The sequence below is a fragment of the Cebus imitator genome, unplaced genomic scaffold (assembly GCF_001604975.1).
Source record: "Cebus imitator isolate Cc_AM_T3 unplaced genomic scaffold, Cebus_imitator-1.0 Scaffold331, whole genome shotgun sequence".
Taxonomy (NCBI): domain Eukaryota; kingdom Metazoa; phylum Chordata; class Mammalia; order Primates; family Cebidae; genus Cebus; species Cebus imitator.
In genome coordinates, this window is record NW_016107646.1 from 787315 (window position 1) to 813059 (window position 25745).

The window sequence follows — 25745 nt, forward strand, 5'->3', positions numbered from 1 at the left end:
AAACCATTCAGGACATAGGCGTAGGCAAGGACTTCATGACCAAAACACCAAAAGCATTGGCAACAAAAGCCAAAATAGACAAATGGGACCTAATCAAACTCCACAGCTTCTGCACAACAAAACAAACAGTCATTGGAGTGAATTGGCAACCAACAGAATGGGAAAAAATTTTCGCAGTCTACTCATCTGACAAAGGGCTGATATCCAAAATTTACAAAGAACTAAAACAGATCTACGAGAAAAAAACAAACAAGCCCATTCAAAAGTGGGTGAAGGATATGAACAGACACTTTACAAAAGAAGAAATACATGAGGCCAACAAACATATGAAAAAATGCTCATCATCACTGGTCATTAGAGAAATGCAAATCAAAACTACATTGAGATACCATCTCATGCCAGTTCGAATGGCGATCATTAAAAAATCTGGAGACGACTGATGCTGGAGAGGATGTGGAGAAATAGGAACACTTTTACACTGTTGGTGGGAGCGTAAATTAGTTCAACCATTGTGGAAGACAGTGTGGTGATTCCTCAAGGACCTAGAAATAGAAATTCCATTTGACCCAGAAATCCCATTACTGGGCATATATCCAAAGGATTATAAATTGTTCTACTATAAGGACACATGCACACGAATGTTCACTGCAGCACTGTTTACAATAGCAAAGACCTGGAACCAACCCAAATGCCCATTGATGATAGACTGGACAGGGAAAATGTGGCACATATCCACCATGGAATATTATGCAGCTATCAAAAATGATGAGTTTGTGTCCTTTGTAGGGACATGGATGAACCTGGAAACCATCATTCTCAGCAGACTGACACAAGAGCAAAAAATCAAACACCGCATTTTGTCACTCATAGGCAGGTGTTGAACAATGAGATCACATACACACAGGGAGGGGAGCACTAGACACTGGCGTCTGTTGGGGGGAAATGGGGAGGGATGGGGGGGTAGGGAGGTGGGGAGAGATAGCATGGGGAGAAATGCCAGATATAGGTGAAGGGGAGGAAGGCAGCAAATCACACTGCCATTTGTGTACCTATGCAACAATCTTGCATGTTCTTCACATGTACCCCAAAACCTAAAATGCAATTAAAAATAAATATATATATTTATGTATATATATACACATACTTGAGAAAAACCTGTGAGGAACAAAAAATATATATTATATTTTAATAAAAATAAAAATAGTAAATAGTATAAAAATGTATATATAAAATAAATATGCGTGTGTGTGTGTGTGTGTGTGTATGTGTGTGTGTGTGTGTGTGTGTGTATATTTCTTTCTGTTTAGAAAGAGTGAGAGAGAGTCTTACTTTGTCACCCAGGCTGGAGTACAGTGGCATGATCACGGCTCACTGCAACCTCAACTGCCCAGGCTTAAACCCTCCTCCCATCTCACCCTCCCAAATAAGTGGAACTATAGGCAAGCACCACCTAACCTGGCTAATTTTGTTTTTGAATTTTTTTTTTGTAGAGAGAGGGTTTCACCATGTTGCCCAGTCTGGTCTTGAACTCCTGGGCTCAAGCAATCGACCTGTTTGGCCTCCCAAAGTGCTGGGATTATAGGCGTGAGCCACTGTGCCTGGCCCAAATACATAGATTTTAAATTTTAACATTAGATTTACTGAAATCTCTACCAACTCTTCCAAACATATTTGGCCAGTTAAAATTTGTTTTAAAATGTTTTTTATTTTAAATTGAATCTATATTGGTTCACACCAGATCAGTAATGTTATTTTGGCCACAAGGTAGGGCAAAACCAGTAGGGGTAACTACAGAAAAACAAAACAAAAACCTAAAACTAAACAAAACAATAACTTTACTGAGCATACTATGTGCAAAATATTGTTCTAAGTGCATACATATATATATAATTATATCCTCATAACAACTCTATTTGCAGATGGTGAAACTGAAGTAGAGAGATTAAGTAACTTGCCCAAATACATAAAGTTATTTGGGATCAGAACTAGAATTCACATCCAAACAGTATGATCTATTCTTAGATAATTCAATCTCCCTTTTACCAACTAAGTACATTACAGGCTTCTGGACTCACTTGGGCTAATTCTGCTGCTGTTCTATTCTTTACCTCATCCAAAAAGTTCTCAAAAGATAGACTTTTGGCCAGACACAGTGGCTCACGCCTGTAATCCCAGCACGTTGGGAGGCTGAGGCAGGCAGATCACCTGAGGTCAGGAGTCTGAGGCCAGCCTGGCCAACATGGCAAAACCTTGTCTCTACTAAAAATACAAAAAGTAGCTGGGCATGGTGGCACAGGCCTGTAATCCTAGCTACTTGGGAGGCTGAGGCAGCAGAAAAGCTTGAACCCAGGAGGCAAAGGTTGCAGTGAGCCAAGATCACGACACTGCACTCCAGCCTGGGGGACAGAGTGAGGCTTCATCTCAAAGGAAAAAAAAAAAAAAGACTTCTGAAGCTCCCTATTGAACAGGGGAAAGGAGAAAGAGGGGAAGGGAAGAGGTTCTGTTTAAGAAATGCTCACCTTAAACTGTATCACCACCTGAGGGGAATGGGTTATTCAAACACCCTGGCATTTCTCCCCACACCCACACTTAGAATTAACTGCTTTAGTGAAGCATGTTTAAAGGGAATATGCCATTATTCAGACATTAAGGACCACAGCCTGAAAAGCTCTGAGTACAGACCACAAGAGGTCATCAGAAAGTCTTCATTTCTTTTCCAAGGATAGAAGCTCTAAGACAGTCTAAGACCAGTTAGACTTCTTTTCTTTGAGCCATTAGTAAGTTAACAGGAAGTCAAGTAACACCTTTCTTTGGATAAAAGTAAACGGCCTGACACATGCAGAAGAGTGAAAAGATTTTATTCAGGCTTAACATCAAGAAGGTTCCCATTTTTGCTCAACATTTCACTTAAAATTCTTCTATATCTATTTAACTCCTTGTATTTTACTTAACGCTGTGATCCTTAAGAGATGTCTGAGTGCACTGACAAAGCAATTCTTCTGAACTCCGTATCAATCTTTTAAAGTACTTTAAAAATTGCATATCAGTGCTGCATTCTGTGCCTTATCTTATAAATTCAACTAACATCATTCTGCTTTGAAAATCATCATCCAGTGTACCATATGTGGAATATTTGCTTTGCTGTTTTACTTAAAAACAAGTATTCTTTTACTGTATAACTATTTAAAAACTCATTCAAGTAACTGTATAATATTTCAATAAGCCACACCAGCAAACTTACAAATTTGTATTTTAAAAATCAACTAGTTAGTTCAAGAAACACATAAGAATGAATACTGCTTGTTGTAGTAACTAACAAATTATCAAACTACACATGTACATTTCGAATACTAGAGATAAATTAGTATTATCTGAACAAGTCCTGTATGCCTGCTTTTCATATACACAACCTAGATTAAACTTTGTGTTCGTTTAGTCAAAAATGAATGTAAATTTTGTAAAAATATTTTACTTTCATGAAAAAGGAGTTATCACTTCAATGAAATAAATTGGCCTACTGAACATCATGAGATGTGTAGTCTAGGATAAATTACAGTTTTAGTTTTAAAACTGTATATGTGATCCAATTTAAGCCAATTCACAAAAGAATCCCAAAGGAATAAACGATATAAACTAAGATTCTGAGAGTACAATATGGATAAACTTTCCTGAGGAATTATATCTACTAATTATAAAAGTTGCCAAAAATAAATGGCGATGTACGATATAGATTTACTGTAGAAAGACTTCAGATTCATTCTGCCTATCTTGTTCTTTTAAGTGCTTTTGAGTGTGTGTGTACATATGTATATTTTCTATGCAAGGCAACAACTGACAAGATGACCTCAAAATGGAAGCTACTGCCTGAAAAAACAATCTGAAGCAAATCATGTGAATATTGCTCAATAAGTGACTCTCCAAACTTTTCACTTTTTTCTTACAATTTCGGTTAAAAAGAACAAGGAACATAATAGTTTTAACCAGAAACACTAAGCTTTGCCCCAGATAATAAATGCTTATTCAGGAAAAAAAAAATCATAAAAACCTGACATAATTTTTAAGTGCTCATAATATTTTCAGTTCTTCCTCAAAAAGCAAAAACTAATTCCCCTTACCTCGAATAGGGACAAGACTAAGTAACACATATCTAAAACGATTTGATATCATTGGATTTGAAACTAGGCAGTAGGCAGAAGCTAGAAGTACTTTGAAGACGGTTTTAGTAAGAGCCTGAAGAATCACGAAAAAACCGTTAGGACCCTGATGGCCTTTAAGAAATTTCAGGAAGTTAAGGTAAATGTTAGAAACCTGGAGAAAAGGAGATTCTTATGTGGTGTCAGAAAATTTAGAAAATCTGTTGTTATTAGTCCATTCTCACACTGCTATGAAGGAATACCTGAGACTGGGTAATTTATAAAGAAAAGAGACTTAATTGATTCACAGTTCCACATGACTGGGGAGGCCTCAGGAAACTTACAACCATGGCAGAAGGCACCTCTTCATAGGGTAGCAAGAAAGAGAACTGCTGAGCAAAGTGGGGAAAGTCCCTTATAAAACTATCAGATCTCCTGAGAACTCACTATCACAAGAACTGGGTGGTTACTCCCATGATTCAGTTACCTCCCACTGGGCCCCTCTCATGACACGTGAGGAATATGGGGATTATAATTCAAGATGAAATGTGGATAGGAACACAGCCAAACCATATCATTCTGCCCTGTCCCCTCCCAAATCTCATGTACTCACATTTTGAAATACAATCATGCCTTTCCAACAGTCCCCCAAAGTCTTAGCTCATTCCAGCATTAACCCAAAAGTCCAAGTCCAAAGTCTCATTTGAGACAAAGCAAGTCCTTTCTTTAGAGCAGCACCCCACTATCCGGTACCAATTTACTGTATTAGTCCATTCTCATGCTGCTATGAATGCCCAAGACTGGGTAATTTATAAAGAAAAGAGGTTTAATTCACTCACAATTCCACATGGCTGAGGTGGCTTCAGGAAACTTATAATCATGGCAAAAGGCACCTCTTCAAAGAGCAGCCGGACAGAGAATCACCCAGCAAAGAGAGAAAAGCCCCTTATAAAACCATCAGATCTCATGAGAACTCACTCATTATCACGAGAACAGCATGTGAGTAACTGCCCCCATGACTTAATTACCTCCTACTGGGTCCCTACCACGACACATGGGGATTATGGGAACTCTAATTCAAGATGAAATTTGGGTGGGGCCACAGCCAAACCATATCAACTACTGACTATAAGAACCAGAAAAGTAACAGGAAAAGTAAAAAATGCACCTAATGAACTGAGTGTTCTAAATAAGAATTTAAGGTGTTGCCTGGTTTCTTCTTGCTACTTATAATGAAACACAAAAGGAGAGAGACAAGCTTAAGAAAAGACAATTAAACAAAAGAGGGATCAAGACTTGTTGATTTTGTAAATCTCCAGCCTCTACAACCAGCAAACCATGCTACAGTTATGAGACAAGTTTCAAGCAAACCTCAAATCCAGGAAATAGCAAAGCATTGTCTAAATATCAAGCTAAAAAGGTGACTGTAAAATCCTTTGTTAAGATTTCTGAAAGATCCATGCAGTTCCTCAAATAACAGGGCTTCTAAGAAGCTTAAAGGCATTGTCCCTGCACAATCTCACCAAGAGTCCAAAATCAGAGAACAATTATCTCAACGAAATTTATGAGTATAGATTATTCTAATGGAGTGAGCTGCAATGAGATTTACAGGAGACCCACAAAATGTTTTTGGTAGAAACACTACCAACATTGACTGCATAGTGCAGAGATACACAAAATGAAAAGAGAGCTTTGGACTCCAAAATTTCTAACAACAGGAAGGAGGCTGAGAAAACTATCTAGCTCAACACACAGGCTACCTTCCATGAAAAAGAAATAACACAGGGGGAAGAGCCAAAAACTCAGATGGCATAGAGAGGAGCCATGAAGAACTATCCTGAGGTAGGAAAATAACTTAGTTTTAATAAAGAAACTTCTAACATTTGCTTGGCTAGATTCCAAAACTGCTATGGAATAGTGACTCATGTGCACTTCCTGTCTTCCCTTTTTTAAAACAGAACTACCCATAGTGATATAATTTTATGCCTGACCCACCATTGTACATTGGCTATTCAGCGACAGGGTGGTAAGAAACTTTTATCTCTTTTGTTCATAGGTCTTCAGATTGAGAGGAACTGGATTCAAGGAACATTATCTCTATATGAATGTAATTTACAAGATGACATTCTAGATTTTGACCTGATATTGTAAAGAAATAATACTTGGTGTATATGGGGGTAAATCTCTTAAGAGTTAGTGAGTGTATTTTGCGTGGGCAAGGAAAGTAAATAATGTGCAGTCAGAGGATAGTCTCAGCTAGTTTTAAAACATATCCATAAATTCTTTGGCAATTGTCCCCTGAAAAGGTAGAGCTTCATTCCTATCTCCTTGAGTGCAGGCCAGACTTAGTGACTTGTTTTTTTTACATATTGAGGTGAACTTTATATTAAAAAAAAATTAACCATTTTCAAGTATACAATTCAGTGGCATTTAGTACATTCACAATGTGCAATCATCCCCTCTATGTAGTATCACAACATACTTATTACCTCAAAAGAAAACACTGTACCCATTAAGGAGTCACTCTCCATCCTTCCCTTCTTCCAACCCCCTGCCCGCCACAACCAAGCCCCGTTCTGGTCTCTGGTGACCACCAATTTGCCTATTATTCAATTGTAAGTTGTAAGAGTTATCTATACAGTTTGCTTTTTTTTTCCCTTTTAAACAGATGGTGGCCTCGTTATGTTGCCCAGGCTGGTCTTGAATATCTGGACTCAAGTAATCCACCTGTCTCGGCCTCCCAAAGTACTGTTATTACAGGTGTGAGCCACCACACCCAACCTCTATACATTTTGGATACTAGACCCTTATCAGAAGTATAATTTGTAAATACTTTTTCTCATTCTACAGGCTGCCTTTTCACTTCTTGATAATTTGTTCTTTTATGCACAAAAATGTTTAATTTTGATGAAGTTCAGTTTATCTTTTGTTACTTGTGCTTTAGTGCTATTATCTGAGAATTCACTGCCAAATCCAAAGTCATGAAGATTAACCCTATGTTTTCTTCTAAGAGCTTTAAGTTTTAGCTCTTACATTTATGTTATTGATCCAGCCAATCAAATCTTACACTAAAAGGCTGCTGTATTTGATAAGTTATAGGGGTCTTACTTCATTCTTTACATGTGGCTATCCAGCTGTCACTGTACTATTTGTTGAAGAGATTGTTCTTTTCCCATTAAATGGTCTTAGCAACTCTGTTAAAAATCAGCTGGCTGTAGATTTATGGGTGTATTTCCAGACTTTCAATTCTATTCCTTTGGTCTATACATCTATCCTTATGCTATTACCACACTGATTTGATCACTGCAGCTTCATATTAAGTTTTGAAAACAGGAAGTATGAGTCTTCTAATGTGGTTCTTCTTTTTCAATATGTTTTGGCTATTTGGCGCCCCTTTTAATTCCATATAAATTTAAGAACCGGCTTTTCCTCTTCTACAAAAAATGACCTGGAATTTGGAAATGGATTTTAAAAATCTGTGAATTGCTTTGAGGAGTACTGCCATCTTCACAGTATTATGTCTTCTGATCTCTGAACACAAGATGTCTTTCTGTTGATTTAGGTCTTTTATTTTAGCCATGTTTTGTACTTTTCACTGTACAAGTTTTTCACCTCCTTGGTTAAATTTATTCCTTAGGTATTTCATTCTTTTGGGTGCTACTGTAAATGGCATTGTTTTAATTTCCTTTTTACATTTTTCATTGCTGGTGCATAGAAATACGACTAAGTTTTGTGGTTGATGTTGTACCCTGAAACTTTGCCGAATTTGTTTACTAGCTCTAGCAGATTTAGATTGTTGACAGATACCACCCAAGAAGCTGCTCTAGCTCGTGGGGGGCTGAAACAATGGTCTTGCACCAGTCCCGCAGAGAACCACCCGACAGGTCAAAATGAAAACTACAATTTTTTTTCAGAACAAAGTTCTTATTGTCCCATTCCTAGTGCCAGCAAGCTACACCAGGAGTATGAGTTGCTGACCCCATAGCTGCTGCTGAACTAGAAAATAAAGGACAGTTGGTACATAAGCAAAAACGTCATAATGCTTTCTTATCAAAATCTGGCACTCCCTTGGATGCTGTAAGTTTTCTATCAGATTCCAGAGTCATGCAAAAGTTGATTTGTTGATTTTTGCCAGCTTAACAATTACTTCTGTGGAGGTACTGATTTCTGGAGTTCCCTGCTCCACCACTGACTTGCTTTTAAAAAATAGAATGGACTGGGCACAGTGGCTCAGGCCTGTAATCCCAGTACTTTGGGAGGCCAAGGTGGGTGGATCAACTGAAGGTCGGGGGTTCTAGACCAAGTTGACCAATATAATGAAACCCCATCTCTACTAAAAATACAAAAATTAGCTGGGTGTGGTGGCATGTGTCTATAGTACCAGCTACTTGGGAGGCTGAGGCAGGAGAATTACTTGAACCTGGGAGATAGAGTTTGCAGTGAGCTGAGATCATGTCACTGCAATCCAGTCTGGGCAACAGAGTGAGGCTCCGTCTCAAAAATAAAATAAAATAAAACAAAATAAAATAATAAAAAATAAATAATGTGGCAGAAGTGACAGCATTTAACTCCTGAGACTACAACATAAAGTAAGAGGTACTTTTTGCTTTCTCCCTTGGGTCACTCACTCTGAGAGCCACTGAATGAGCCATCTTGGAAGTGAATCCTCCAGCCCCACTCAAGCCTTCAGATGACTGCAGCTCTGACAAACACTTAAACTGTCATCTCTAAGTGTTGCGAAACCCTGAGAATAAATCACCCAACTAAGACCCTCTTGAAATAGCAATCTACAAATACCATGATAATAAATGTGTATTGTTTTAAAGTTCTGTGTTTTAGGGATACATGGTATTTAAAGCTGAGACTCAAAAGAAAAGAGCCTAGCCACTCCAAGAGTTCTAAGGACGAAGAGTGTTTCAAGTACAGGGTATAGCACATGCAAAGGCCCTGAGTAAGGAAACATCTTGAGCATGTTAAAAAAAAATTAAAATTCTGAAAGACTAGTGTGACTCAAGCTCAGTGAAGGAAAGAAAAATAGAGAAGAAAGAGATCAGTAAAGGGTCAGAAAGAAACCAAAGTGACTGTAATAAAGTCTTAAAAAGTAGGAAAAACTGATAATATATGATAAAGTGCCTTTGAAACTATAAGAAACAACTACAAAAATTAAATATTTAAAAACATTAACTGGAGAGAAATCTGAAATTAAATGTATCTACCACCACACAGGAATCCAGGGTAGGAAATAGGAAACCCCCTGAGAGCAAGAACCAGGGGTCTTTAAATCTGCCATATCACCTACTTATCTTTGTAGAATTAATGCACAATGACAAATATGAAAAAAATACCTTTTGAAGACACTATTTGAAATTCTAAATAGTGAATTCATTGGTGAAAGATTTTTACATCTAGAATACAAGTTTAAAGCATCTCTCTCACTAGGCAGTCCATGATCATGGCCAAATAAATAACTCATGTAGCTGCATATCTAAAGAACATGATTATAAACCAGCTCTACAAAGATGCACATTTCTCCTTGTCCTGGGCTACCAAGTGATACAAGGTTTAATAATTGGCAAAAAGAGTAAAAAAATTTCAAAAGAATTCCTAATTGGATTACCAGTCTCTGAAATTAAACTAAATTTAATTTAGCAAAATAATAATATTTGTATACAGAAACTATAAGTTTTTTTAAATGAATTTTTATGGGAGAAGATACTGTTATAAAATACGTTTTCAATCAGTAAAAAATAAAATAATACATCTGTTTTCAGATTTTGTGACTATCTGAATACCAAGGGCTATTCACCTCTGTATCTTTATCCAGAAAAAAATATATAATTTCAAACACAAGACAAAAAATAACTCGCAAGGAACAGACGCATTAGACGTGACAAGCCAGGTGCAGTGGCTTATGCCTGTAATCCCAGCACTTTGGGAGGTTGAGGTGGGTAGATTACTTGAGGTCAGGAGTTTGAGACCGGCCTGGCCAAAATTGTGAAACCCCATCTCTACTAAAAATACAAAAAATAGTGAGGCATGGTGCCATGCGACTGTAGTCCCAGATACACAGGAGGCTGAAGCAGGAAAATCACTTGAACTTGGGAGGTGGAGGTTGCAGTGAACCAATATTGCGCCACTGTACTCCAGCCCAGGTGACAGAGTGAGATTCTGTCTCAAAAAAAAAAAAAAAAAAGAAGCAGCATTAGACACTACAAAATGTGGTAAATAAATACAATTATTTTGTTATTTAAATGTAGTAACATCAAAACTAAAAGGAACAAATGGCTAGTTTAATATGCTAGGCCCTTTTATGTCTCTCCTGCTTTCTCTATAACTCCTGTTCTGCTATGGTACTCTTTAGCTACAGTATAGCTGGTGACCAGTTACAAGAAAGTCCAGGAGATATGACGCAAAATTGTCCAAATTCTAGACAATATTTATTCAATAAACCCTGAGTTAATATCAACTAGATACTAGGTATTGTGCAAGTCCATCCTATCAACATTACATTCCACTAATCACTAATTCTTTTTTTAAAGATGGGGATTCACCATGATGGTCAGGCTGATCTTGAACTCCTGACCTCAGGTGATCCACCCACCTCGGCCTCCCAAAGTGCTAGGATTACAGGCATAAGACATCAGAAAAAGACAGCAAACATATACTGTGAGATTCAATGAAGAAACATACCTTACTAGTATAATAAAACAGTAAGTGCTATTAATATAAAGTAACAAAATTATAGAAAAGTAACTCAGAAGCAAAAAAATTAACTTTTTGAAGATAATTACAAACCGAATTTTCTTCCTCCTCTTCCAATTCTCGCTGCTGTTCCTCATGTCTTTTAGCTTTGATCTCCATAGCTTCTGTGATCAGGTCTCTTAATATTGATACAGGTTTTGCATTCTTGATAAAAGGATGCTAGAAAAGTAAAATTCAATGGTGTAAATTCAAAAAGTTTTCTGAATTATAGCTAACAAATGTTAAAACAACATGTAAATGTTAACCAGGATCACAGGCTTCAGTGATTGTTTTTCCATGCAGAATTAAATGTATAGATTAAGAAAAGAGAATATGGCAATTGCCTAGAAATAAAAAATTTGCTTTTGGGCTTGTTTAAAAAAAAAAAAAACTTAAAGCACACATACAAAAATGCAACCCTGTTAATAAAACTACATTATCCTTAAAGATCTAATTATCCAAAGGAAGTATACATTAGGAATAAAAAAGATAAAGTTGAAAATATGATTATGGATATTACACATAAAAATAAACTTATTTTGGTACTGAGTTACAGAATTTAATTAATCTTAATAAGCTGGCAGCCAAAATCAGTGGCCGAAAGGAGAGCAACTATTTTGTTACTTCTGTAACATATTTTCTGTTCTACTGTATCTTAAGTAATTTAACCTTTTCCAATGAAGACAAAAATATTTTTTCAGAAAATTAATATTGCCCAATTTCTTTACTATATATAAAATAACTTGTTACTTTTTAAAAAATATCACCCTGGTCTAGATAAGCTAAATCTAGTTAGCTCTACAATTCTGACAAAGAAAGGAAAACTATCAGGATAGACATAGGTTTTAATTCCTTTTATTGAGAAGGAGGGACATGAGAGAAAGTACAATGAAAGTTTAAAAGTATAATTTGGGACAGATAACCTAAATTTGGGGTAGCAATCCCTTTCAGTAATTTTCATAATTATATGTCAGTAGATAGCATCAAGTCAGGTAAAAGTGACCTGAGTGAGTGAGTGGGTGAGTGATTTGTTTGTTTGTTTGTTTGAGACAGGGTCTTGCTCTGTTGTGAGTACAGTGGCAGAATCATGGCTTACTATAGCCTCGACTTCCTGGGCTCAAGTGATCCAACTGCCTCAGCCTCCCAAAGTGCTCGGAATACAGGCATGATCACTGTACCCAAACCTGAGTTATTTTAATAAACATCAACAGAACACAAAAAAGTATTTAAAGACAAAAAAAAACTGTGCTGAAGAAGAAATAGATATTTGAAAGAGGCTTTAAAATTGCAAATATATCACTTGGGGAAATTATAATAAGAACTTTTTCAGGGCATAGAAATACTAAAATCAATTGTAAAGAACCAATAAATTATTTTAAAACAGTTATAGATTAATCTTACCAGATAAATTAAGTCCTATTAACATATCTGTGGTAGAGACTTCTAGTCATACACCAAAACAGAGTTGTGGTTGGACCTACAATTGCCCAACTGGCTCCTACATTTCTCAACTTAATCCATTCAGGTGGTTACATGCAACAAAGTGAATGTGAGTGCAAATACTGTGCTCTACTTCCTGGTCTAAGCTATGGAGGGCTCCTTATTACTAATGGATAAGGGTGAGAGCTCAGGTTCTCCCAGAGTCCTATACTGGTATTGTGGGGGGTAGTCTCATTTTAGCTGATTGGTGGTCAAAGTTCTGACCCTTCACTAGACTACCTCTGACCCCACTCCAACAGGAAGGTTGCTGGGTTCTTACGACTGCCTGGTAGGAGTATAAGCCCAGGATCCCACATGGTCTTCGCTGATACTCCACACTTAGTGAGGAGATGCTTTCTATACTGCCTTGTGGAGATGAATGTCTTAGCCTGACACTCAGTCTCTCTAACACTGCCTCAGTAGAAGGACTGGACAGCATCAAATGGGTGGAAGTGTAGATGATCCATTTAGCCTTTGTTGGTGGGGGTAGGCCATAGTGTTCTTGGTGGTGTTTGGCTAGAGTCGAATGGTTGTCTGAAAGTTTTCTGCCTTGCTAGGCTGTCCATTTCTCCATCCTTCTGCTTGAGAGAGCAGGTTTTTATTTTTAGTTTGTGCCCAATGTTGTTTCTGGGTTGTAGGCTTCTCCACTACCTAGTATGGGATAAATGAGGGAAAAAGAAAGCCCAGGGAACTCACAGATATGTCTTTCCTCTGGTCCCACAATCTCTAGCAAGTCTATTGCCTTCTTTCCACCCCTCACAGTCTTTTTATGCTTTTTATGCTTGTTTTATAAATTTATAATGTCCAAGGTTTTAGCTGTACTTTAATGAGGAAATATAGAGAAAAACATGATTATTCAATCTGTCCAGAAGCAGAAATCCCTTCTTCAACTCACTTTAAGCACTTGTTTTATCTGAAGTGTTTTTGTATAAATCATTAATTTTGATAACTGAGAACATGAACAAAATTTAAGAGGAAATATTTCAGATTTTTAAAGCATAAACCTTTGAAGCAATTTAATTTTTAAAATACATCATGAAGAATGTGATAGGTTGATTTAAGGTAATTTCTGTCTTCTCATTACTTTAGGTGGGTTAAGAATCTTCACCCTCTTTAATTTTTATTTTAGATGTATTTAGAAATAGGAAAACTTTATTGCCTTTTAGAATCTGGCACATTCATCGTTTTCTTGTTGAAATACTTTACAAAACCCTTCATATACTCAGCCCCTAGCCTGACATAAATGTTATATATATATATATATATATATATATATATATATATCTCACACACACACACACACACACACACACACATTTAGTTTGTTCTCATTTTTTGCCATTCATGCATTTTTTAAGTTATATGTAGTCAAATCATCCATTTTTCTTTTGTTTTACTGCACTGGATTGCATAAATAAGTATTCTCCTATATTAACGCCTAGTTCTTTCCTATTTCCATTTTTTTTTTTTTTAAACATTTAAGACCTTAATCTATGTGGAAATTACTTTGGTGTTTCCGTGGTGAAGAACTAAGTTAATCCCAACACTCCCAAAGGCAGGCAGTTACCACAGCACCAGTTTTACTTTAAGCTGTTTTCCCTCACTGATTAGAAATGCTATCTTCACAATATGCTAGTTTCCTATGTATACTATATACCATTTCTGGGCATTGATTCTGTTTCATTATTTATGTTTCTATCTCATGCTGGTGTCACATGCTTTCCTAATCATTTAACAAAAAGATGTAATTTCTACTTATTAAAGTTTGATTTTTCTATTAAATCAATCACTATATTATTCATATGATGTTTATCTTTATTTCTTGCCCATATTGTTTCTCAGTGACTGAAAAAGGAATATCAAAATATCCCAATTTATTTATTTAGAGCAACCTCTTCTAATGTCTTTATAATTTGTTATATAAAATGCTATGTTAATATATCAATTTTATAACTATATCTTTTATATTTTTTTATCAATATTAAATGACTCCTCATTTACTGTTTTCTGCTGTCAATTTCGCTTTTTTGATGTTATTCATATCTTTTTATGTTTTATTAAAATTTCACTGCCTGTCTTTAACTTTTAACCCAAATTCTTTTAAGTATGCCTCATATAGAAACATGAGTTGGATTTTATGTAAGTTTGTAAGTTTATCTCATGTAGAAGGCATGGAGTTGCATTTATCTTATTAGCTAAGTGAACCACTGTCTTTTAGTACTTAACTAAATATTACTTAATTTAAAAATTAACCCAAGATGGCGGATTAGACACAACTCCAGAGCACAACACCCAGAGAGAGAGACACAGAAAACCAGAGATCTCCTAGCTCTAACCAAGGTACCAGGTGCATTTCAAAGGGTCTGGTCCAAGGGTGAGCAAAGCCCACTCAGGACAGACTGAGGTGGGGAGGGGTGTTGCTTCATCCAGAAAGTGCATCTGACCAGCGAGTCAGAGGCTCCACCTCTGGCGCTCCTGGCCAGATGCAGCGCTTCCCCCAAAGCCTCAGCAACACACAGAACAGGGGATCTTTGCGAGTCAAGCGCCAGGAATTACAACTGCAGAGTTGAATAAGAGTCTGCAGACTGAGCTATCACCCCCTCCCCACTGCCTGGAGAGAGAGGGAGCTGTAAGCGGGAGCAGCTGGGCAGCCCCTACCCCATGACCAGAGAGAGCTGAGGCTGAAAGCGGGAGACGGCCGGGTGTGGCTGGGCAGGTACCTACCCTCCCCTACAAATCCTAGAGGGCTGAAGCCCTGACTCTAGTGGGTTGCATAGCCAGTGCCACAGTCTGAGATGAACCCTGAATGATCCAGCCCAGTGGAGGAGGGGCACAACCCACCCCTAGAGGGGTGGGACTGGGCTACCTGTTTTAACAAAAAACACAGGAAGCCTACGAGCAACCGGAGAGCGTTCTTGACAACCCAGCAGCGCCGGAAGAGGTGGGCCTAATCTCCCAGCATAAACAAAAAGACAAAGGAAGCTTCCCGAGTAACCTGGAGTCCCTAGAAACTCAGTAGTGCCCCCACAGGCAGACAAGCGACCTCATCAAGCAACTCTGACACCACAGCCAGGTAAATCCACAAAGTTGTGGAAAAACCAGCGCAAAAAAGGTGAAACCATCAAAGACCAGAACACCTCTTTTCCCTCAAGGGATCACAACTCCTCAACAACACAGGATCACAACTTGACCGAGAAGGAGTGCGGAGAATTGACGGAAACAGGATTCAGAAGGTGGATAATAACAAACTTTTCGGAGCTAAAGGAACACGCTCTAACTCAATGCAAAGAAACCAAAAACCTTGAAAAAAGGTTAGACGAAATGCTAACTAGAATTACCAGCTTAGAGAAGAACATAAACGACTTGATGGAGTTGAAAAACACAGCACGAGAACTATGTGAAGCAAACACAAGTTTTAATGGCTGAATCGATCAAGCAGAAGAAAGGATATCAGAGATTGAAGATCAACTGAATGAAATAAAAAGAGAAGGCAATACAAGAGAAAAAACAGTGAAAAGAAATGAACAAAACCTCCAAAAAATACGGGATTATGTGAAAAAACCTAATTTACACTTGATGGGTGTACCTGAATATGACAGGGAGAATGAATCCAAGCTGGAAAACACATTCCAGGATATAATCCAGGAGAACTTCCGAAGCCTAGCAAGGCAGTCGAAATTTCAAATTCAAGAAATACAGAGAACTCCACAAACATATTCCTCAAGAGCAACCCCAAGGCACATAATCATCAGATTCACCAAGGTCGAAATGAAGGAAAAAATGTTAAGGGCAGCTAGAGAGAAAGGTCAGGTCACCCACAGAGGGAAGCCAATCAGATTCAGAGCAGATCTCTCGGCAGAAACCCTACAAGCCAGAAGAGAGTGGGGGCCAATATTCAACATCCTTAAATAAAAGAACTTTCAACCCAGAATCTCATATCCAGCCAAACTAAACTTCATAAGTGAAGGAGAAACAAAATCCTTTATGGACAAGCAATTGTTGAGAGATTTTGTCACCACCAGACATGCCCTACAAGAGCTCCTGAAAGAAACACTAAACATGGAAAGGAACAAGTACCAGTCACTGCAAAAGCAAACTGGTTGGCAAAGACCAAAAATGCAATGAAGAAAATGAGTCAACTAATGAGAAAGAAAACCAGCCAGTAACAAAATGGCAGGATCAAATTCACACATAACAATATTAACATTGAATGTAAATGGCCTAAATGCCCCAATTAAAAGACACAGACTGGCAAACTGGATAAAAAGTCAGAACCCATTGGTGTGCTGTATTCAAGAAACCCATCTCACATACAAAGACACACATAGACTCAAAATAAAGGGATGGAAGAAGATTTACCAAGCAAATGGAGAACAAAAAAAAGCAGGGGTTACAAACCTAATCTCTGGTAAAATGGACTTCAAACCAACAAAGATCAAAAGAGACAAAAAAGGACATTATATAATGGTAAAAGGATCAATCCAACAGGAAGAGCTAACTATCCTAAATATATATGTCCCCAACACAGTAGCACCCAGATACATAAAGCAAGTTCTAAACGACCTAAAATGAGATTTAGACTCCCACACAATAATAGTGGGAAACTTCAATACTCTACTGTCAATATTAGACAGATCAATGAGACAGAAAATTAACAAGGATATCCAGGACTTGAATGCAGAGCTGGACCAAGCAGATCTAATAGACATATACAGAATGCTCCCTCCCAAATCCACAGAATATACATTTTTCCCAGCATCACACTGCACTTACTCTAAAATTGACCACATCATTGGAAGCAAATCACTCCTCAGCAAATGCAAAAGAACAGAAACCACAACAAACAGTCTTTCAGACCACAGCACAATCAGACTAGAACTCAGGATCAAGAAACACACTCAAACCCGCGCAACCACTTGGAAACTGAACAACTTGCTTCTGAATGTTGACTGGATAAACAATGTAATGAAGGCAGAAATAAAGATGTTCTTTGAAACCAACAAGAATGAAGACACAACTTACCAGAATCTCTGGGACACCTTTAAAGCAGTATGGAGAGGGAAATTTATAGCAATAAATGCCCACGAGAGAAGAGAGAAAAGATCTAAAATTGACACCTTATCATCAAAATTGAAAAAACTAGAGGAGGAAGATAAAAAAAACTCAGAAGCTAGCAGAAGGCAAGAGATAACTAAGATCAGAGTAGAACTGAAGGAGATAGAGACACAAAAAACCCTTCAAAAAATCAATTAAGCTGCTTTTTGAAAAGATCAACAAAATAGACAGACCACCAGCCAGATTAATAAAAAAGAAAAGGGAGAAGAATCAAATAGATGCAATAAAAAACGATAAAGGGGATATCACTACTGATCCCACAGAAATACAAACTACCATCAGAGATTACTACAAACAGCTCTTCTCACATAAACCAGTAAACCAGGAAGAAATGGATAAATTCCTAGACACTTGTACTCTACCAAAACTAAACCAGGAGGAAGCTGAAACCCTGAATAGGATTTCACACATAACAATATAAACATTGAATGTAAATGGTCTAAATGCCCCAATCAAAAGACACAGACTGGCAAACTGGATAAAAAGTCAGAACCCATTGTTGTGCTGTATTCAAGAAACCCACCTCACAAGATCAACTCAATGAAATAAAAAGAGAAGGCAATACAAGAGAAAAAAGAGTGAAAAGAAATGAACAAAGCCTCCAAGAAATAAGGGATTATGTGAAAAAACCTAATATACGCTTGATCGCTGTACCTGAATATGACGGGGAGAACGAATCCAAGCTGGAAAACACACTCCAGAACTTACAATGGTTCAATTTAGGGCTTTTAAACTTTACAATGCTGCAAATGTGATATGCATTCAGTAGAAACCATACCTGGAAGTTTGATATTTGATATTTTGATGTTTTCCCAGGCTAGTAATATGTGGTATGATATTCCCTTATGATGCTGAGCATGGAGGTGTTAATAGGTTCCAGCTCACAGTGAGCTATGTGATCATGAGGGTAATTAACCAATATTCCACAGTGTACTGTGTTGTCAGCATTTTGGGTATTGTGTTTTGTGTTTTCACATTCAATCATGTCTACAAAACACCAACTACACCAATGTAAGTGTTCTGAGCACATTTTTGGTAGGCTAGGCTAAGGCAGGATAGGTGTATTTTAATACATTTTTGACTTACAACATTTTAATTACAAACCTTTAACTTACAAACCTTCATTGGGGTTTACAGGACCTAACTCCATCATAAGTTACGGGGCATCTTTACTTAAAAACTTGGCAATATGTCTGATAAAACTTCTCTTCTGACTATCAAGAATGCTCAAATAATACAGTCTTGCTCTTTAAGTACCCTTTTAATTTTATTAGCCAGTTCCTCTTTGTTGATCAAAACCATGTCTGCAGCAATTATGTAGAGAAAGCACAAGTATAAATAAAATGGGAAATACTGAGATTTTGAGATTAAGAACTTTAAGATCTGTAGACTAACTACAGTATAACACTGTAGTTATAACACTGTAGTGAATTCACAATGAATTGCCTAAAAGCAGGATTGTGGTAAACCCGATGAACCAGACATGTATATTGGCTTTTCTTAAAAATAACTGGAGCTTGGAAGGGTGGTTTATACTTTCCCCTGAGAAGACAAAGTATAATGTAGTTTGAAATTTCTACACCTTGTTAAAGAAATGTAATTCTACTGGTTTCTAGTTTTTGTAATGTTGGGTCTTCTCCCACTTCTGTTAATATATAATCAGTCACTAAATCCTTCTCATACTTTCATCAGATTTAATATTTTCTATTTTGGCAACTACTTTTTTAAACTCAGGTTCTTAACAATTCACGCTTGTATTATTACAGTGGCTCTCAGACAAAATTCAGGCATCTCCTCCTAGGCATCAGTATACCCTTCTTGCTTCACTGTTGTCTGTATCTAAACTCAGACACCATTTCTCCAACTGGTGTTTCTGCTCTAGCTAAGCAGATCTTACTGTGTTCTAAAACACAAGTCCCTTTTTTGCATCTTTGTTCATATTATTCATACCATTTTTCCTCCTTAAAATGATTTGTTTCTTCTCTAACAAGCATCTGTGATTACTGTATCCATTCTTCTACTTTTACATTTCTTAATCATATACGCTGTGCATCATGAATGTAACTTCTATATCTATTGTAATTTTTTAACATTTTTGTCTTATATTTCTCAAAGAATATAAATTCAGCTTTTTGTGTTTCTTGGAGGGAGGGTGATCTTTCTATTAGTTTGTTAAAAAGTTTTAGAGTAGGACAGGAGTCCTTTCTTTCTTATTGCTCTACACTCCTCTAGGGCACTGTCTTTGTCTTTACAGTTGTTTAAAGTTGCATTGTAAGTAGCTCTGTTTTCCAACTTGGCACAAATGGAAGAGATCATGGAAGACTGCTCACTGACTTTATCTCTTTTTTTTTGAGACAGAGTCTCACACTATTGCTCAGGCTGGAGTGCAGTGTGATCTCAGCTCAATGTAACCCCATCTCCCGGGTTCAAGTGATTCTCCTGCCTCAGCCTTCCAAATAGCTGGGACTACAGGTGTGCACCACCATGCCTGGTTAATTTTTGTATTTTTAGTAGAGACGGGGTTTCACTATGTTGGACAGGCTGGTCTTGAACTCCTGATCTCAAATGTTGGCCTGCCTTGGCCTTGTAAAGTCCTGAGATTACAAGTGTGAGCCACCGTGCCTGGCCGCTAACTGACTTTAGATTCTAGGCTGCCCCCCAGCAGGTGTAAGGATCATCTTCAGATCAGGAACTCTGGTGCTAACTAGACTGAAATTAAACTGTGTCTTTTAACATCTCTCAGGTTTTAATTTCTTTATCTTTAAAAACTACTAAAATTTCAACTTAATAATCTCAAAGAATCCTTCCCATCTATGATTTTTAAAAATTTATACAATAATCTCTCTGTATCATAGAAAATCAAACACTATTTTTAAAATCCATCATGAATTTCCTTCTAAATATTCTTTGTTTACTGGGATCTAGAAATCAATATGGTATAATCTGTACACATAAGCTATAGATATGTGTCAACTAAAATCTGGCAATACGATTGTCCAGTGAGAGTTAAACTATGATTTAAATCAGGAGTCCCCAACCTCCAGCTGTGGACTGGTATCGCTGTGGCCTGTTAGGAACAGAGTTGCACAGCAGGAGGTGAGTGAGCATTACAGCCTGAGCTCTGCCTCCTGTCAGATCAACAGTGGCATTCGATTCTCATAGGAGGACAAACCCTATTGTGACCTGCGCATGTTGCATGCTCCTTATGGGAGTCTAACTACTGCCTGATGATCTGAGGCAGGACAGTTTAATTCTGAAACCATCCCACCCTTACTCACCATCCATGGAAAAACTGTCTTCCATGAAACCAGTCTATGGAGCCAAAACATTGGGGACAGCTGATTAAAATTGTAACAGATAAGACATATACGAAAGTCCTTAAAGAGACAGAATGGTTTTTGGACTTCTGGCCAAATAAGACCTAATGAGACTCTAATGAGGCCAAAGGTAATTATCCTAGCCCCCCAAAAAGAATTTAAATCAGAGTTTGTTATGTTAAATAAATACATATTAACTTGAATACATATGTATTAAGTACTGGATACTAGGAGCGCAAAGGTAGTGCTGTTTGGACTATTTTAAAAAATATATATATTTCAGCTGCGAGAGATGGCTCATGCCTATAATCCCAGGAATTTGGGAGGCTGCGGTGGGCAGATTCCTTGAGCCCAAGAGTTCAGGACTAGCCTAGGCAACATGGCGAATCCTGTCTCTACAAAATAGACAAAAATTAGCTGGGTATGGCGGCATGCCCCTCTAGTCCCAGCTACTCAGAAGGCTGAGGTGGGAGGATAGGTTGAGCTCAGGAGGCAGGGGTTTCAGTGAGCCGAGATCGTACCACTGCACTCCAGCCAGGACAACAGCATGAGACTCAACCTCAAAATACACACACACACACACACACACACACACACACACACACACACACACACACATATATATATATATATATATATATGTATGTATGTGCTGGGCATGGTGGCTCATGTCCGTAATCCCAGCACTTTGGGAAGCCAAGGCAGGAGAACCACTTGCAGTCAGGAGTTCGATACCAGCCTGATCAACATAGTGAAACCCTGTCTCTACTAATAATACAAAAATCAGCCAGGCATGGTGGCACACACCTGTGATCCCAGCTATTTGGAAGGTTGAGGCATGAAACTGGGAGGCAGAGGTTGCAGTGAGCTGAGCACCACTGCACTCTAGACTGGGTGACAGAGTGAGACTCCATCTCAAAAATAAAATACACATACATATACATACACATACATAATACACACATACATATATGTTTCAAAGGAATATTGACAACATTTCAAAAGAAATGTTTTAATTAATCAATTTTTTGTGGAAAAAATAAAATTTTAGCATCTTAACCATTCATTTTTGAAAGGTAATACTTGCACATAACCCAAATTTCAAAAGTCTCATTAATAATATTCATCAAAAAGCAAGTCTCCATTCCAGTCCTGCCCCATCCATAGTTAGTTACCTTCTCTGGAGGCCAGTTTTTCCCTTATTTTTCCAGAGATGCTCCATTATAAGCATTAAGATATGTAAATCTGTTGTGTGTATGTAGTATTTTTCCAATCACTCTTTTTCATGGGCTTTAAATTGTTTTCAACTTGTTGACAGATATTTAGGATCTTTCCAATCTTTTACAATTTCAATGTCCTATGAATATTTTTACACGTTTTTTCACACATGGTTAAATATTTCTGTCGAATAAATTTCTAGAAGTGCAATTGTTGTGTCAAAGAATATATGGATTTTTATTTTAAAGCAATATTGCTGTACTGGCATCTTTGGAGACTGAGTTCTAAGTTAAGCTTTCATAACAATAAACATTATACTTAACAGCCTGTTTCCCCTACCCGTTAACACATCCTTTTGGAAAAATGGGACCTTGGACAGTCACATTTCTTTTTTTTGTCCTTTAAATCCAACGGTCCTTTTAGAGAGAGTGAAGTCACTTTTTATGAGAACCATATTTTTCATCCTTTTGTCACTTAACAGTAGGAATCATTTTGCAATGTGCTTATTATTAGCTGAAAGTTCTAAGGCTGTTCTGTTGGGAAAATTAAGATTCACAAACAACTATTATAAATATTAAATTGTTTCTATTTGTATTAAACTTTAAGGTATATTTAAAAATCTACTATTTAAAAATTCTAGATACAAAGTCTATTTATAATTATTCTATCTAAAAAAATTGAAACTCTGAAACTCTTCGTTTAGATAATCCTGTAATTGATATTTACAGCATGATAATCTTTTCAAGGAGTCCAGAGATCTTGTACTTACATATTTTATACTGGAGCAAAAAGTCAAAGTATAAATGCTAAGTCAAGGAACATAAGGAAAAAACCATGAGAAACAGTAACTATGAAGACAAAGATTCCTTTCTGAAAGGAGCATGCTTTGGAAATTTTGTTTTAAAACAACACTGAGGGGAATCGGGATGAGAGGGGAGGAGAGGAAAATAAAGAAGAAAGCAAAGAGGAGGGGATGGGAGGTTTACATCTTTAGAAATCAGTTATGAAACACACAGCAATTCTGGCCAATGTCAGAGAGCTGAAAGGTATGAAGAAAATACCCTTTCCTTCAAGGCACAAGCACTGACCTGTAAAAGCTGTGTTGCAGTAGCTCTCTGCTCAGGATTCTTCACCAAACACTTTTTAACAAAATCCGTGAAATCATCGGACCAAAGTTCTGGCTTTCTGAATGTTGGTGGTGGATTTGTGGGAATCATAAAAATAGCCTAGTACAAATGAAATATCCAAAAGACAGTAAGAATCACACTAGCAGAGCCAAATAAACAAATCTCTTTATCTATCTTTTCATCAGACTCTAAATTTGAAAAACAAATTTAAGCCGTTCTAGGATTTCCAGTAAGACTGCAATTCAGGAAGCCAGTCCATCTGCTACTAATGTAATCATTTCCCATTAAATTTCCTCTATTTGAATTGTAGCTCATTGGGCACATCATTCTTTATTTTACTGATTACTTTTTTTCTGTTTCCAAAGAAGACATTTCTGACACACTAAGGACATTCCCTAAACAGATATATTCCCAAATTCTGCTACTGCGTGCCAGATTTACTTTTTGTTTCAGTTTTACACAAGTACTGCTGCTCAAAATGGGTAGTAGGAGTCTAATTTGCTTTTGCAATCCGGAATATTTAAGTAAAATTACTGCTATAATTTGAAATAATACCTCATAGAGCCAAGACTTGTATTTCTCTTTTTAAATGTATGAATCAAAATTTCAAATGAAAAATTTCAAAGGTAATATACAACTTTAGTTTATTACTAATGATTCAGTATTAATAACTTAGTGGTAATGATAATACATTCAGATAGTTCAAAATTTAAAAGCCATAAAAAGACTCCATCTCATCTCTCACCTCCTAGACAGTCACCCTGGCCTGTTTTCACTTTTAATCTGAGTATGTTTATGACCCAAGAAGTAGATTAAAAAAACAAAAACCTGGAGACATTCTAAATATGAAATACAAAAGCTAGTTACGGGGCTAATGTAGATGTCCCAACATGAGTAATAAAATGTTCAAACTAGAATAGTACCTACAGGAATGAAATGGAAGAAATGAAGCATGAAGTACTTCAAAGGAGGAATCAAGAGTACATGCTAATAACATCGCTTTGGAGAGGCGAAAAAAAGGAAGCATGAAAAATTACTCCAGAATTCAATAAATAAAAAATCGGTACCTTAAATTGCATGGCACTCAGGTATTTTAATAATTCCCTATTAACATTCTTTCAAATGCCCTCAGAATATGCAGCCATTTACTATAATGGGTTATCATTGGTTTCTAACTTGGAAAGTGATACAAAGGACTTTCTGTGGACACAGCAGGAAAGACTCAATATCTGAGTCTGCTGATTCTAGGTTAAGAGTTAATCTCTTTACCAGTATATGTCTCTTCCTTCAAAAAAGATAAATTCTTCAATAGAACATTTTTGTAGATCTCATATCATGTTATATATATTACATCTATGATAGTCTTTCAAAAGCAGTGTAGCCAGTATTACAAAACAATAAACATCTTTCAATCAAACAAATATTTATAAAGCATTTTTGTGTGTTCAGAACACTGTTATAATTTAGAGGTACCAAACCAAAGGGCCACAGGCCAAATAGTGCCAGTGGACCTATTTCATTGAGACATCAATCTTGCATTCCCAAAAGGTATGAATCTCCAGTAATTAGGCTAATTTAAACTAGGATGTATGTTCTTCCTTTTTCATGAGCCCTATCTAGCCTGGCTCAATTATCTAATTCATGTGATGGTCCCTTTAAATATCAGATATTGTAAACCCAGCAATCACAGATTTTAAAATAGGATACATATCTCAGACCCACAGAACTCACAGTGAACTTGTGGAGAAAAAAACAAACACATATGAAACAAATAGCAAACAACAGAGTGCCAGAAAATGAAATTCTGCCTGCAAATAACATAATTAATCTCAGACAGCTCAACAGTTGAGGGGGAACCTAATAAGGCTTTAAAAATAAGCAAAATGGGGTTAAAGGCCGCTGCTGGAAAAGGAATACAAAACCACCTGCTATTTCCAACTAGAGAATAAAAATAAATTTGAACTCTCATCTCTGCAAAAACAGTTCAAAGGACTTACATACGCCCCTATATAGACTGACCTCAAACTGCAGGTATATTATACTAGATTGTCTAGATAAATACTGTTTATCTGCACTTCTGTTGTAAACTGGTGGATAACACAGTGATTTATGTCCTTGAAGCCAATACTCTCCTTTGAACTTTGAGGCAATGAGTTGCAGTCTTATCTTCAGATAATCTTAACATATAAGGCTCACCTTAGCAGTAGCTATTAGAAAAACTCAAGGATAAAAAGCTTAACTCTAACTCTTATTTACCCAATAGTCTCATAAAGTGAATCTAAAATGTCACATTCTACCCACAAATATGCATTGAACAAGCATGAACATCAAGCATACAGTCCAAACAAATAAGTCTTAATGTAGAATCTATAACAAAATGTCTACCGGAAAACCACTGTGCCATTTATTTCCACTTTTTAAGGTTAGATAATCAATAACAAATTTTCTTGCCGACCTTATTGTATTCAACTAATTTAACCTAATAATGAACCACAGAGGATCCTCTTAAGAATCTCCACGTTTTGTATGAGTTGATTAGGTAATAGGCCCCTGCTACAGAAAGTTTTGGCAATCAGTGGCTCACTTTAGACTAACAATTCATTCCCTTGCCACCA

At 37.0% G+C, this 25745-nt stretch overlaps 1 protein-coding gene across 2 annotated transcripts in view; it reads right to left on the minus strand.

Annotated features, from left to right (window-relative positions):
- STK3 (serine/threonine kinase 3) overlaps nt 1–25745 on the minus strand; it is a 346273-nt gene that overhangs the window by 130968 nt on the left and 189560 nt on the right. Inside the window, exons 7-8 of one of the 2 annotated variants that reach the window (XM_017505001.2) lie at nt 23092–23229; nt 10929–11054 (exon numbers count right to left, since the gene is read on the minus strand). In XM_017505001.2, coding sequence (XP_017360490.1) covers nt 10929–11054; nt 23092–23229 — 264 coding nt within the window. The remainder of the gene's footprint in view (nt 1–10928; nt 11055–23091; nt 23230–25745) is intronic. The other variant, XM_017505002.2, reaches the window with a different exon arrangement.